The 16,088-nt window shown below is 49.4% G+C and overlaps 1 protein-coding gene across 3 annotated transcripts in view; it reads right to left on the bottom strand.

Moving 5' to 3' along the window:
* Positions 1–294: 294 nt before the first annotated feature.
* VPS13B (vacuolar protein sorting 13 homolog B) overlaps positions 295–16,088 on the bottom strand; it is a 798,280-nt gene continuing 782,486 nt past the window's right edge. For all 3 annotated transcript variants that reach the window (XM_042972776.1, XM_007073303.3, XM_042972777.1), the window contains 5 exons: positions 15,875–16,045; positions 9,048–9,224; positions 6,820–6,922; positions 5,760–6,009; positions 295–1,931 (listed from right to left, as the gene is read on the bottom strand). In XM_042972776.1, coding sequence (XP_042828710.1) covers positions 1,683–1,931; positions 5,760–6,009; positions 6,820–6,922; positions 9,048–9,224; positions 15,875–16,045 — 950 coding nt within the window. In that variant the 3' untranslated portion in view covers positions 295–1,682. The remainder of the gene's footprint in view (positions 1,932–5,759; positions 6,010–6,819; positions 6,923–9,047; positions 9,225–15,874; positions 16,046–16,088) is intronic.

The following is a 16,088-nucleotide window of genomic DNA, read 5'->3' as shown; positions in this document are numbered from 1 at the left end:
AATATAGATCTAGTCCAAAAAAGTTGTATTAGGGTAATTAATATCTGTTAATAATAAGAGAGTGGGAACTTTTTTTTTTTGTGGTGGTGGGGGGGTGACTTAGGACCTTTCTCCCCTATATTAAGTATTAATGCTTTTTTTGTGATCAAAGTAATACAGAGAATTTTAAAAATCAAGTTTATTTTAGCCTAAGCTAGTTTTACCACTGATTGGCACTTTATTAGGATAACAAAAACTGTTTCTTAACCGTTTTAACTCCCACAGAATTCTTGGGTCCTAATGTGAGCCATATTAAACCCAGGAATTGGTGAAAACCTGCATTTGAAAAACACCTGGTGACAGTACACATTTGTGTGTGGTCAGTAATTCAAGGATTCCTTTTATTTTCAACAATTTATATAACAGTTCTTAGAAGTAGTATGCCAAAATGACCATAAAAGATACAATAATTAATACATATTTACATTCTTAAAAATAGTTACTCTTGAGGTTGACAAAGCTGTCACTATCCCAAATGAGTGTGACACAACAAACTAGTGGAAGAATCAGTTTTTCGAATTCAGGCTGAATTGTTCATTAATAGTCTCACTTTCCAGAAACAACTACATAGTGACTTCTCGTGCCCAATGACATGTGAGATTTAATTAAAAATTAGTGGGCGTTTGAAATTGAATTTTTAGCATCTCACAGTTGTATGTAACAGTTTGTAGACCCAATTTGGATACAGTCAGTAAAAATGTTTTAATCAGAGTGAGATTTTTACTATTAAAGATGATATCTGGTAACCCAGAGTCTTGATAAAAATCCATCCTTAAATGCAGAAATAATATCAGTCACTGGGAATATTTTTGTATTGGATCAATTCAGAATAAACTATTTGGACTGGTTCATTGGTAAGGTTAAGTAACATTGGGGTTCTTGACTCCCCTCCAGTATCCCAGGGTAGTATGAATATCCTGTTAAAACCCTTCCAGAAGAGAGTGTCAAAGGGAATACCTAGTTGTCTGAGCACTCTGGGTGCTCTGTTTTCATTGACGGACATTGGATTTACTCTAAGCTGGTTTGCTAAAACGAATTGGAGAGACATTTTTTTCCACAGTGTAGCTGGACAGTCATGAGAATGTCTTGTAAATTTCAGTAAAAATGCAGACTTTAAAGTAGGAACATACATAGCAGGTTTTACTTAAAGAAGAGCATCACATTTAAGTAATAAATTTAACAAGTTAAACAATAAAATCCTAAGCACTTAAAGATTCCAAACATTTGCAGACGAGAATATTAGGCCAAGATAGTGTTTTAGCCTAGAAACAGATGCGGTTGGGAATGAAGTTTTAACCAGTCTCTCCATTCTAAGGCCTGACCACATTTTGTTTTAGAGCAGAGAGTTAACAGATCTTAATTATAGTAAACAATTTAGCAAATACTATTAGAGAGCAAAAGGGAATACATGTGTGATGAGATGACAACAGAGACTTTTAATCAATGTCTCCAAATGGGAAAGGAACACGTTTTTTATTTACTGCATTTTAGTTTTAGGGAAAGGAATTAATTTTAGAAGAGGCTGAAAAACTACCTATAATTAAAGTATTGGCCTCGTGTTCATCTTAGATACTATCAGAACTAGTTACGTTTCTTTTTCAAAAATAAATTGTACAAGCAGGGATCAATACCTCAGAGGGTACTCAGGGGAACCCTTTTCTCAGGGCTTTATTTTTTACCATGTTAAATTTACTAATGAAGACTTGAGCAAAATGTGGGTCGGCCATATAATGGTATGTTTTCACCGTGGAGGGGAGAGGCTCCACAGCCACCACTGGGCATGCTGTCTGCACGGAAGAGCAGCTGGGGGCCAGGTGGCAGGATGTCTTTGTGATGTAGTCCACAAGTCTGTTGTACTGTTGTTCTGACAGTCTCTCTCGGGCTCCATCCACCTAGGATCCAAAAATAAAGTCTCAAGGTTGCCAAATTTTCATAATGGGACTCCCATGACCAAAGTATTCCTTCTGTTTTTGACTCATACATCTGTGCATTATGCTTTGAGGTCCTCTAATAAAGCCATTTTTATCCAACGCTGTGCTTTTTATTTTTCCTCTGAGCTGTGGCAGTGATAACACTGCGCTTTCAGCAGTACAAACGAAGCTCTGCATGGGACTGTTAGGACAACCTCCTTTGAATACGCGTTTGGTGTTGTGTGAAATTCCCATGTTTGAAGTTGATGATTTGGTAACATTTTAGTCATTAACTATTAAACATCTGTCACTGCTCTTTACTAACCAGCTCAGGAACAAAGAAGAGTGTCTTTCCTCCGCATAAATCAACATTAAACTCGCATCCTGAAATAAAAGTTCTGTTTGCCTGTCTCCTTAAACCTCTAAAGTTTGACAGAAAAAATTCTGGAGAAGAGCACCTCTTTCAAACCAGTGGCTTTGGACAGAGCATCAAAAAAATAAATACCTTTTGAACTGTAACATTTTCTGTTTTTATAAACACTAGGATTTAAAGCCAGAGGTCGGGGGGGGGGGGGGGAAACTGGGCAGAGGAAGGGGAAATTTTTATGGAAAAAAAGGGAGGATGCAAAGTACATTTATGGTTCATAAAAGTCTGGCTCATCTTCAGTGGAATTCAAATAGGAGAACTGAGATATACTACCTAAGTTCTTAAGTGAGATTTTCTGAGAAAGCACCCATCAAAGGCAATTGGATCTATAAATTCTCCCCACCCTGAGCTTTTGTAGCTATCTAGGGTGTAGATCACGTGGACTGGGACGTTTCCAGTATAAACTACTGATCTGTGGGAATCAGGTAGCCACTGGCCTTTTCAGTGGTTCTGTACCTACCAAATGTTGGCAAGATCACTCCGGGTAAGAATTAACAAGGGCTTTTGAGTCCTCAAAGTAGTAGTAAAGAATTTCTGTGTTTCTGTGTAGGGCACAGAAACAGTGCAGCCAAGGGTGTCTTAAAAGCTGTACAAAGCCAGTAGACGGTAAGGAGTAAGGGCCTGCCAGAAAAATAAGTAGGGCATCCGTTAGAGTTCGGATCTCCTATTTTGCAGCTTGGGAAAGAAAATAAAGGCCCCAAAGTTTCACTGACAGATGAAAGCTGTGTACCACCAGGAAAAGGCCAGAGCTCTGATGATATCATTTGATGGGGTCAGAATTCAGCTGGAAAGCTTTGAAAACACAGAAAGTCTTAATTGCTCCTCCTGAACAGCAGCACAGGAAAACCCGTGCTGTGAAAGGAACCTGGCCAAGGAATAAATTGACCTTCTGACTCACGTTGAGCCTCTCATAAGGGATTTCAATAATGTGCCAGGCATATTAAGCAATTATTACCCTAAAAATGGCTGCATTTAACCAAGAAAAGCAAATGCTGATTTAAAAATATTTGAATCCTGCCACATTTCAATATACTGAGTGATGTCATCTACAAATTAATTCCTTCCAAATTTCAAAGGAGCTGTGTTTCCTAGTATCTGAAGCAAAAAAAGCAGAAAAGCCATTTTATATGAAGATCTAAAAATACTGTTCTTAGTTTTCCCTGGAAGACAGCAGGTAGGCTTCTTAACCCAGGTTTACATCTGTGGATTCGGTTTGCAGGTGACTAGCCCTGACTGACGTGAGCACGGCAGCTGAGGAAAAGTCCCCGTGTCAGGCAGCACTGCCGAGCGATTCCCCCGCCTCGTTTGGCGCATACACTGGGTCACAGCACTCCTACGGAAGGGTGTGCCGTCTCAGAAAAGAAACGGGCATTTTGTTGTAAAGTTTGGGTCTTCTTTGGGGTGAGTGGGGAAGGGGGTAGGGTTTGGACACAGGACTGAGGGGGCAGTTATTTCCTGTTTCTTAGAGGAGTTGGGGGAGGTAAAGTGGGATAGGTTCAGAGAAAGAATTTGGGGGCTGACCGCGTACTGGATCTCCACCATTTCTGTCCTGTGCTGGGACAGCCAGGTGCTGCTGGGTAAACTCCACAGCTGCCCTGCACTATGCCTGCCCTCAGTCATCTCTTCCGGCCTCTTCCCCCTTAATCCAGCCCCCTGTTCTCCCCGAGTACCGATGGAAGACCAGTGTTGAGCATGGTGTCCAGAGCATCAGTGCTTTTCTGCCTCTAACTCCGTGATCCCATGGTCTCAATTAACCTTGGCAACTTCTACGAGTGGTGACTCGAGCTATCATCTCATTAACCCCCAGAGAAGCAGGCCTGTTCCTTCCCAGCTATGATAATTCCCCACAGTACCCTCCTCAAACAAAAGCCAAAGGGAGAAGGATCACAACTGAAGACAGTAGAGACTGTTTTAACAACAAAAGCTGAATCTCCGATCTTCAGTTTAAGATACGAGATATTTCCCAAGCAGCTAAGGAATAACGATAGATTCCCGAGGGCCTTGGAAGTTTCTCGTTAGGGACCAAGGACTTGAAGATAATGACAGCATCCCTTGCCAAATCCTGTAGCCAGATCACTGCTGCTTTATTGTCAACTGGATCAGAAGATTTTGGCAGATCTAAAGTCGGCCTGGACATCTGACCTCTGTTTATTCCCAGAAAGTCATCAACTCGAAGAGCAATGTGCGCCTAGTGCCAAGCCCCAGCTTAAAGCCTGACTGATTAGGATCCAAGAAGCTAGAGAAATCTCAGAGTTGTTGTGGTTGGCTGCCTTCCCTCTTCTCAGATAATTTTACCCAAACAGTGGTGCGAGGGAGACACAGGCTCCCATACCAGGAAGAAAATAAAGAACGGGGCAGGACCTGCCGTAGGCAGGTTTGCTGTCCTTTCCTGGGGCCACTCAGTCCTCAGGTTAGGACCAGCAGGTCCCAGCTTGCCACTGACCTGCACTCCCCTTGCTGAGTGGAAAAACAGGTCTGTTTCGTAGGTCAACTCTTAGAGACCCTTGGATCAGGCAGTGAATGAGGAGGCAGGAACAGAGCAGTTTTCCACGGGGTGCACCTGCTCGCTGCTAGACTGTAGGAAGCTGGTGTCGCTCTTGTCAGGGCTCACCCCTGACACCCAGTGTGCCCTGCCTGGGCCTCCATCCCGTGGCAACTTCTGTGTGGTCGGGAGCCAGCATGCAGTACAGGAACAGGCCAGGCTGGGCCAGAGAACTGCCCCAAGAGCCTAAGCGGCAGCCCAGGGGGTGCCCCAGGGTACTTAAGGGATGGGAATCTGCCCCGTGGGAAAGGGAACGCTGAGCCACACACAGTACAGAGCAGGGGGAGGAAAGAGATTCGTGCCCAGAATTCTGACCCGTGAGGTCTTGGAGTGGAAACGGGGGAGAGAGTGAGACCTCCTTCCTGGTTTGTGAACTTGTTTCCCGGTCCCCTCACTTCCGTGGCAGTCCTCTCCTGTGCCACCAGACTTGTGCCTGCTTTGTGGAGCAGCAGCACAGAATTGCTGCCTTGGCCCTGGCCCTTCTTGGACACACCTGTGTGTCCTGGAGCTCCGCTGTCCCGTCTCCTTCAGCACCCCGGCGCCCCGACGACCACGCCTCGTTCAGTTCTTAGGGTGGCATAGCCCCAGGCCTCAAGTCCATCTGGCCCGCTGCTGGGCTCCCCTAAGGGAGCCTCACACACACACCTGGGTTGGGGCTTCCCAACTTGCTTCCGCACGGGCCCCCTTGTCCCCCTCCCCCACGCCGCTTCCTGTGACGGCCCTCCCGGTCCCCAGCAGCCTCCACAGGCTGCAGCCCCAACTGCCTGGTTACCGGCGGTCAGCCTGCATCTCTGCTTCCCTGGCCGTTAGCCGCGTAGTCCCCCCGTTTTCTGAAATGTACCTCCACGTCGCAGGCCACTCGCGGCTGCCTGAGCTGCACGATGAGCAGGCTGTTTTGCTTGCTGTCCTGTGCACAGTCGATCTCTGTGACAGGGAAGGCCTGCTGCTGCGTGTCCTCGCTGACGCTCACCACGAAGAGCACTTCCGAGGTCAGCAGCAGGCACCCTTCGTGCTCCTGGCCTGAGCCCCTCACCAGAACCACATCCAGGGCCATGTGGACTTCCGGTCTGCCCAGAGACTGAAGCATTTTCCTGTTTCAGAGGAGAGAAGTGAGGCTAGAAGCCAGTTTGGAAAAGATGGTCCTGTAACAGTGCGCACTGTACCAAGGGCTGGGGCATTCTTATGCGAAGGTCCCCAGAGGCAAAGGGCCCTCGCCAATCTGATGATCAACTTTAGCCTCACACATAATGGCCACTTTCTTTTTTTTTTTTTTTTAATTTTTTTTTTTAAACGTTTATTTATTTTTGGGACAGAGAGAGACAGAGCATGAACGGGGGAGGGGCAGAGAGAGAGGGAGACACAGAATCGGAAGCAGGCTCCAGGCTCTGAGCCATCAGCCCAGAGCCCGACGCGGGGCTCGAACTCACGAACCGCGAGATCGTGACCTGAGCCGAAGTCGGACGCTCAACCGACTGAGCCACCCAGGCCATAATGACCACTTTCATTCACAAACTGATTCTGGTCAACCGAATCCAGCTCCTTCCTGGGGACAAGGATTTCCCTTGGCTCTGACCAGCTCCTTTTCTTCCCATTAGAAACGTCACCCCTGATCAGAACGCTGGCTTCATGGAGAGTCCCCGGTCCCCTTGCAGGCCTAGGCTGCTCCATCAGCGTGCAGCTTCCCCCGAGGGGTGCGCGAGAGGCGTCCCACATCTGGGGACGGCAGCCTCTCCCTGGCGCTATGATGGCCTCGCGCCACCTGAGATGCCGAACGCGGCCGCCCCCCCCCCCCCCCCCCCGCAACCCCCGGGCTCCCCTGGAAGTAGGGGCCGTTAGCTCGACAGCAAGCCAGGCCCTGTTAACATGCGTATGCAGCTGAACAAGCATCTAGATAATCCTACCAGACATATTTGACGTGGCTGTTTGGGGCCCGGTCAGCATGTAGATCACTTGGCTGATAGCGCTGTTTGGGAAGCTGAGAAAGTCCAGCTCCATGTAAAATACCTGTGGCGAGAGAAGCAAGGGAGTTTTACTAGTTGTTTTTCTGGAAACCAGTTCCACGGTACAGTGATGTCATCTGCTTATAGCCATCCATAAAACACTACAGATCCAAAATGATGTCAAGTCTTTGGAAGCAGTCGTATGGATAGATAATCATTAAACACTGCAACACTCTGAACTCTGGTGATCTTACATTAGCTACAAACTGAAAAATGAGTGAACGACAGTCCAAGCATAGGCTGGACTGGCAATTAACGGAAGCATCACGCTCCTGGGAGTAATCCATCCTGAGCAACAGCTCACACGCCATTACAGTTTATGCGATAAAGTCAAGATTGTTAGCTGACTTCCTTGCTTAATGTTACAATACTTCTGTATCTGTGCTGGGCTGGGCAAACAATAAAAAACACAACACACACAGAGATGCACACAAAGGCACATGGTTTGCCTAGATACAGTATTTCAGTGACTTAATCCAGCTGTTAAACACGAATCCATTTACATTTATGAGCACTGGTGGGGCCTCCGGTTTATTACACGCTCCCCCTGGTGCCGGCACCGAACGAGGGCACCCAGCAGCACCACGCGGCCTCCAAAGAGACTCTCCAGAACCAAAGATGGTACAGCATGTGTGCTTCCCGAGGGCTTGTAAATGTTTATAAACGAGGCACAGTCATTAGACTGAGAGTTAGTGGTTTGTAAAACCTTCAGTGCGGTAATAAAAGTTTTACAAGAATGATGGAAAGCAACAAGGCCACGTGAAGCTCTGCTCCGAGATGCTCTGACCTACGGGAGGGGTCCTCGGCCCGGGAGACTCCCGGTGAGGAACAAAGGGATTTATGAAGGATGGGCTGGGGTCTGCAGCCACGGAACGCTGTTTACTGATGTGTAAGCATCTGATAAAGGGAGTGTGCCCGGGCTGCTTTCGGGCTACGGCGGTTCTTTGTGCCCCGTTCCCTGTGAGTGAAAATGTCATTCACGGAAGGAGAGAGAGGGAGAAGGGGGGGGGGGAGAGGGAGGGAGGGAGGGAGGGAGAGACAGAGACAGAGACAGAGACAGAAACGGGGAGGGAGGAGGCGAGGGGAAAAGCCAAGGGGAACACATGTTCGCATCTGTGTGGTCTCTGAAAGCCCCTCCGGATGGTTGCCGGAGGGGGGCATTTGTCTCCCCCTCTCCCCTTCTCAGACACTCCTGTCGGCCCCACGGAGGCGCGGGGTGCCTGCGGTGAGATGTACCCCGGCCACTATGGCCGGAGGCAGAGGGCTCGCGTGTCTGACAGCCCAGCCCTCCTGCGGTCTGTGAGAGTGGCCGGACAGCCGGCTGGAGGACCAGAATGAGGGCACAGAGTGTCGGTAAAAAGGGAACAGTCGCAGTCACCTGTTTGTCAGGGCACTGCGGTGCGCTCTGCCAAGAGCGCAGAACAGAATACGGGGGGAGGCGCTTCCTGCGGCACACCCATCACTCCTGCGTGTACACGAGCGTGGGAGGGGCCCGGCACCCCACCATCCGAGAGCAGGTGGTGCCACGAGCCCGTTCCCCACAGCTGTCTGCTCGGGGAAAGGCTTTCCGGGAACTCGGCCCAGGGGCCGCGGCCCAGAGTCCGCAGAAGCAGGGCTCTGTGAGCGCGTGTGCGCGAACCCACGTACGCACGCGCGCGCACACACGCTCCTCTCTCCGAATACATACATGCTGCCTCCACACAGATATCTTCCTGCCTTATAACCTACTTTTCCTTTCAAACTGGTCACCAGAAAAAGTCATAGTTCTATCCTCTGCTTCAATATTTTCTACATATCGCTCTCAACTGCCTTCGGCCTCTCACTGGTGACTTCTCACTAAAGTCCATTTTATTTAGATGTACTGTAAAAAGATTCTGTGAGATAGATATAATGAAATTACAAATTGATTCCTGGGCCTTTAATTATTATAATTTATGATTAGTAGTATGATTCTACCCTTTGCACAAATAAGTGTAAGGAGCTGAGGAAGACGGCTATTTACCTACTTGTAGATGTATCCACTTTATTTTCACTGCTTTGCCATGCGAAGGCCTACGTTAACTCGGAGACCCTAATCGCAAACTAATCCGTGACGTCTGAGCTGGCCTGTCAGGTGCCCCGCGACTTACCATAGCCAGTCTGTGACACGAGCTCAGCAGCTCCTCCGATGGGCTTTGTGAACACCCCCATGATTCCTTTCCCCACGCCCGAGATGACACCCTTGGCCTTGTGTCCTGCTGAAGCATGAGCTTCCGATGTTCTCTGGAAGTTCTGCATGGGCTGATCGACTATGCCAGCAATTGCACCTGAAAAACAGCAAATGCCTCCAGTGAGGACTGAGGCTTAAAATCCCGAGAAAGTAAAAACCTTCAATCCAGAAGACAGTTTTATGTGGACTGAAGATGAAAATGCACCCTCCTTAGGAAGTTCTTTACTATACATTTATTCATCAATTACATAAGTTCATGGAGCACTGACTTAGACATGTATGATCTTCACCAGAACATAATATTCAGCCTGGGTTTTTGGTCCATCACAGTTAGGATCTGTGAAGTCCGGTTCAGAATTTAATAACCAAGTCAGACTATTCCAAAGTGACACTTCACACGCCTTTGACCAGAAGACAAAGAGGAGAGAGCAAGCCTGCTCAGCCTGATACATTTGCACTGAAGTAAGAGGGTGAAAAAAACTGGAAGAGACCGTCCCCTTTCCATGTTCTCCCTTTTAATAGTGATAAGAGAAATTCTTTAATAATATATTAATGTAATTGTTGACACAGCAATTATTTCTATTATAGCTGATCTGTTTTGAGTGCTTGCTATGTGCTGGGGACTATATCGAGTGTTATTTGTATGAGATCATTAATCCTCATAATCCTAGGAGTCGGACGTGGTTTTTATCCTCAGCTCCTAGATAAGGCCGCGGAGCACAGAGAGGTTAAGGAGTTTGTCCCCAAGGTCACACAGCTGTCCTATGCCTGAGCCAGGGTTTGAGTCTAGAGAGGCAGAGTCCCAGCCCAGCTCTAAACCACCAAGCTGTTCACTGATCCTGTTTATAAAAGAGGCTCTCCAGTCTGCCAGTCTTAGAAAAACCTCCTTCCTTCCTACTTCCATTGAGGTTTGGCCGCTTGCTCTTCACTTCAGAACAGCTACCCTGCTCTCAGCAGTCTGCTCCTGCGGTTTTCCCAGAGGACAGCCCGGTCAGGTATCCTGGAGGGCGAATCCCTCAGCCTCCTGTGGGTCCTTCCTCTTGTTCCTCTTACTTTGAGACTTCATAAGGGCTTCACTGGTCCCAGTTTTGTTTCGTTTTTTCTTTCCCCCAATGATGGAGTGGAGGGTTCTCTAGCTCAGTAAGAGGTAAACATTTTATTACAGTTCTTGACAGAATTTTCTGTTTTCAACTCAGTCCTGCTAGGATTAATGGAAAGGATGGAAAATGCAGAGTTCCCCTGGTAGAAATTTTAGTACATGTCAAAACCCATTATTCCAAATGCCACTAATTCAAAGTCTCTTGGGTAAACGGAGATTTCCAGGTCTCTGTTAATGACCTGCTAATTTCAAGTAATATTCCCCTGAACAAAATCCAGTAAAACAAAGGCCAGTTCCTTCGGGTCAATTGTAAAGGGAAAGTTCTTCATGGATTCCATTCCTCTGAATTTGGACAGAGCCATTTAAATTTATGTATCAACAGATTAAGAATGACCTGAGGCGACGGGTCTGTTTCTCAGCCTTGACCAAAGCTTCCCAAACCTTCTCAGCAACTGACTGGGGAGGCAGAGGACGCTGCTCCCCAGTGGCCCCAGCTGCCCTGGCTGTGGAGGGCCGAGGGGTCACTGTTTCATCGCCCTCCAGACACCCCTCCCGGCACTCAGGCTGGGGAGCTTGCCTCGTGTGTTTAGGAGGAGGACTGTGATGTCCTGCTGTCCATCCATGAGGTTGGGAGTCAGAGCAGCTGGGAAGTGTCAATGGGGGTGGTGGCCACCATTGGTGCACGGCAGAGGCAAGAACCGTGGGGGTCTTTCCTTCAGATCATCTCAGGGTAGACAGTTCAAAGGGAATAGCATCAAATCAAAGAATATAGCTTTTGTGGGGCGCCTGGGTGGCTCAGTCGGTTGAACGTCTGACTTTGGCTCAGGTCATGATCTCACGGTTTGTGGGTTCGAGCCCCGCATTGGGCTCTGTGCTGACGGCTCAGAGCCTGGAGCCCGCTTCGGATTCTGTGTCTCCTTCTCTCTCTGCCCCTCCACCACTTGTGCTCTGTCTCTCTCTGCCTCTCAAAAATAAAATAAATGTAAAAAAAAAAAAAAAAGAATACAGCTTTTGTAACGTCATGATCTGATTTCTTTGAAAGGTCTCCATGCTTAAGTCAGTAGGAAAACGGAGGGAAATACAAACTCACCAATAGATTAAATTATTTAAGAAATGCCTTTTCTCAAGGACAGATTTCCATTAAGACTATTAAAATTGAGTTGAGGGGCCTGTGGTTACTTCACAGAGAAGCTTCCACTTCCCTTTAACGTGCCAGGCCTAACCTCTACGAGGAACGTAGAGCCTTGATGGCCGTGAGTATCCATACAGAGCTCTAACTTCTAACTTCTACCTGCCTAAGTGCAAACAGGTATCACAGTGAAACTCCCCTTTGATCTTCCAGTTTCTCCGGCCACCAGCCACAGGGAGGGCTCAGTAACCGCGGCTTTGATAGATAAACTCTTTGGGCAGCCCAGAGTGGAAAATCTGAACCTCATGACAAGGTGTTAGATTCTCAGAGGTAGAGAAGGAGCTGTCAGATCCCATGCCCCCGCCCAGCACCAGACCCTGGAGGGGAAAAGCTGGCCTGTCACACACACCAACACCTCACTGGTCACCAGGTGCGAGCCGGAGACCAGAGAGGCCGTGAGAGACTAGCAGCCATTTCGCGGCATCTGCAGCCCTGCCCGGAGAGAGGCAGCTTCTCTCAGGGCTTCAGCAGGCTCTCTTATTAGGTCTAATCCACCTAAATCCCACGACTGGTAAATTATTTACTGTCATATACTTGACCTCTGCTCTAAGTAGTGGAAACTGATCCCCAAACTTGTCTGTTGGCATCAGGCCCACGGGGCGGGCGGCCACATGGAGCCGGCTGTGATGTGATGAAGGGAGGTGCGGAAGGAAGCGTGCCTCGGAGGGGAGTTTCCGTGCGCTCTGCGCGTGCCGGGCGAGGCAGAGGCGGGAGGTGTTCCCTTTGCTACCCTTTAGTTGGAGGAGGAAGGCTTTCTTTGTGAAGCAAGGAGGGGGGGGCCTCCCTCACTCTTCCAGGACCAGCTCCCCAGCCTTGGGCGGAAAACACTGCTCGCCGCTCTATGAAGCTTCCTGCCTATGTGGCTGTTTTGGTGCTGCCCTTGCCACGTGCTGTAATTTTACTTTGGACACTTTGTTTTTTTCAGATCCCAACAGCAGAGGCACAGGCCTAAGGCGGGCAGTACGGCACAGCACTTCAGAGACGAACCAAACCTACACATAGAGTACGGGAGGTATTCTAGCTTGAGGCCGGAACAGATTAATTTCACCGGGGAGGAAGCACTTCTGTTATTCCCAGATTCTCCACTAACTGCAACCCGCCTGCCAACGGCCGGTAGTGGCATCGGGACTGCTCATCGGTGCCAAGTCCTGGTGCCTGGCTCTTCCTCCCTCACTCCAGGGCAAACGTCCCAATTCACCTGGGAGAGGCCGATTTGGGTGGGATTCCGAGGGGCAGACCAAGCGTGGCGTGCACACGGAGGGTGTGGCTGCTGGGAAATCCGGCAGTGCTTCGGCATCAGGCAGCGGCCCAAGAGAAGGGGATGACAGAAGCAAGCTCTGACATCCTGCCTTTGGTATTCACGAGAGAGAAGTCACGTCTGGGAGGGAACACGGAGTGTGACCGTGACACGGAGCTCACATCCTCTCCCAGCACGGACTCCAGGGTGCAGGAGAAAGGGGGGTGTTTGGGAGTGGGTTTGGTAAATGTGGGGAAGCCTTATTACCAATTCTGTAGGCTAAACAGAGTTTTCCCCAAAGCCACTGCTCTCTCAAAACTGGTGGCGCTCGTCCAAGCGCCTCGGCGGCATCTCTCCACCGGCTGACACTTCCTTGCTGACTCGGGGCGACGCGGCTGGGCATGGCAGCTAACGACTCCCTTTGATTTTTCAAGGACCTCGTAACACTCCACAGTGTCCCCATGAGGGTGAAACAGAGGCAAGAAGGCCCTCCAAACCCATAAACATTTGGGGAAAATGTGTTTTTCCTACCCTGGAACTTTCAATTGTTCAGTCTCCCCACATCCTGATTGTTTCCAGGCTCGGAGCCCTCCCGGGTGGGTGACATGTGGAAAAGCCCAGGCTCTTGTCTTGGTGGAGGTGTGACCTGGGCAAGTCACTTAACTTCCTATCTGTGCCAGGGCTTGCAGATCAGACAGGATGACACAGGTGAAAATGCTCCGTCAACACTCAAGTGGTCTTTCAATATATTTTTGCTAACTGGGTTGTAAATGTTTCTTCTAGAGGAAGAAACCGAGGAACTAATATTCTGGTTTCACTCAGCATGGGTTTCAAACAAAATGATAATAGCTCTAACTTCAATCAGGCACTTCATTGCATTTAGCAGTTGTAAGCACCATTTCTGGGGATAAATTAAATGGTGATAAATCTAGAATTTCCTAGGTGAGGGACTTGATTGGTCCTCCTCTTGTCCCTCCTCTCGTCTTCCTGCTACACATCAAGTAGTTCTAGGACTGGACGTTTTTGAGATGACCCGGTGATTAAGTAGGACAGAGAGTTCTTGAACTCCCAGAGGGAAGGCGGCAGATTTGAGCCAACTCGGAGATGCCCACTGGGAACTAAAAATGTCTGAGGAGCATGGCAATGGGTGCCTCGCTCAGGGTGCGTGGCTAGAGGCGGTGCTCCTGGGGGCCCAAGGTCAGGCGGGTGCCTGCACGTGCATTCAGTGCACACCCAGAAGGGATTTCCATCATCCACAGAACTCCGAGGTCTTTGGAAATTACCAGAAATGCAGAAAGACTGCTCACAGAAGAAGAAGTTTCACAGACAGACTAAATGATTCCCTCGCATGTGTATGAGGTTGTACAAGATGTGATAAAGCAACGATGGGAGTTTTAGGACTTTCTGGCCTGGTTAACAACAGGTGCCGAATTAAAAAGTGGGACACCGCAGAGGGAGGATCGTGGTTCCTCACATAATGGATTTCTACCACCAGGCCCAATTTTACACAGTGGCACCTGGGTAGCGGGTGTGGGCTTGTCTGGGTGGGAAAAGGACGGACTGGTTGGGAGGGATACAGCCACAGGCCAGCCAGCTCGGGTCTCCTCTGCTGAGCACCTGTGAACCCCAAACAGAGCTTGGCTAGAGGGAAGGAAGCTCTCCTGCCCAGTGTAGAGGGCCTAGAAGCCCATGATTCTTAGCCAAAAAAGGCCCCAAAGACCCCAAAGACCCCATCCAATGACCTGAAGCCTCCAAGATAACCTCAGTCACTTCCTGTGGTTCCAGCAACTTGATCCCTTGAACTGAAACTAAAGCAAGACTGCTCCCGCCATTGTCTGCTTGTCTTTCTCTGGTGGGACGCTCTTTGAAATGAGGCAACTATTACAGTTTCTTTGCTACCAGAACCTAATAATGAGTATCAGTGGTGCTGTTTACCAAACACGGACACTTTGCCTGGCACAGGTCATTATTATTACCTCTAAATCATGTTATTACCAGCCCCAATTTACAAAGGAGAAACCCAAGTTCAGAGAAGAGAAGAACACGCCTGAGGTCACAAAGAAAGGACCCTGACACCCTCGTCTGGGTCCGCTGGCCCCTCAGGAATGTGGCTCGCTCCCACGCCACTGTGCCTTCCCCGGAGCAGACACCCTGGCCTCCGGGCTGCTCCTCTACCTGGAAGTTCCATCCCAGGTCATACGTAAGCCTCCCAGTTTCCACGCGCATCATCACACGACAGTGCCCCACACCACAGAATGTTACGACTTAAACAATTTCCAGTAACTTGACCTGAGCTAACATCTCACTGCTTCCTCCCAGGGCCTCGGCTGGCTGCGCTGCGGGCTGAGGCTAGAAATGCAGACTGGAGAGAGGACAAATCCTTTCAAGCTCATCTTGTCTGACCTCTGCTCTCCCCACTCTGGGCACTTTGATCTCCCTGAGATGCACACTCCTTCTGATGCACAGCAGGCCAGCTGCCAAGCAATACAGTTTTAAATTCCTTTGCAAACAAATAAACAAAAGATACCCTTGAAAATCCTGCTCTGCAAAATTTCAGCTCTGAAGCTTCCTTTTTATAGATCTTTCCAAAGCAACTTATTTTTCGAACATTTGTAGTCCTTGGAAATATCCACGGTAATCTTCACTTCTAACTATACCATCTGGCTGCTCGACAAACAGTAATTACTCTGAGGCCGAGCCTGCACTCTTGAAAAAAATAAAAAGGAGAGAAGTGGGCTCCTCACTGAAGTTTATGTGACGTTTGCACACTGCTGAAGTGCTTCTCAAAGGTGAGCGTCTGCCATATGTGCATGGTGGAGAGGGCGTGGCACAACGTCTGCCTGTGACCTTGACAAGGGAACAGCGGCCCTGTGGTGCCGTCCTTGCACTGACACCACCACGCTTGGGGGGCGCCTATGGAAGGACACTTATATGGGGGGGTGGGGGTGGGTGGAGCATGGGCCTCTGTGCAGGTGAGCCTCTATCCGGGAAGGTCAGGGGACGGCCCCATCACGGCTGCTCGATGGCTCTGGTAAGGAGGTCCTGTCCCAGTGCCTCATGGATGCAGGGCAGGAAGCAGAGGGAGTGCCCTCCTCTCCCTGAGCCTCAGCTTTGCCTGCAGGAAGGATGGAAACCGTACCGTACAACCACCCCTAGTCCTGGGGAACTGAGCACCTGGCCGGCCCGCAGAGCCGTGAGCGCGCGTCCCCCACAGCCCCTTACCAAGCAGGCTGATGCCCAGGCGGGACAGGCCCTGTCGCAGCCCCTCGCCCAGGCTCTCGGGCAGCTGCCGCCGCCACTCCTCCTGCCGGTTGTAGTGTTCCTCATCCAGTGAGAGGCGGTCCATGTTCCGGGCCAGGCTCGTGGCCAGGTTGGTGATGGAGGTGAGGGTACCTGAGGGCACAAGAGCACGTGGGTTGGCCTTATGGTCACATAC

This window comes from Panthera tigris, chromosome F2, assembly GCF_018350195.1.
Source record: "Panthera tigris isolate Pti1 chromosome F2, P.tigris_Pti1_mat1.1, whole genome shotgun sequence".
NCBI lineage: Eukaryota > Metazoa > Chordata > Mammalia > Carnivora > Felidae > Panthera > Panthera tigris.
This window is presented reverse-complemented; position numbering and strand designations above follow the sequence as displayed.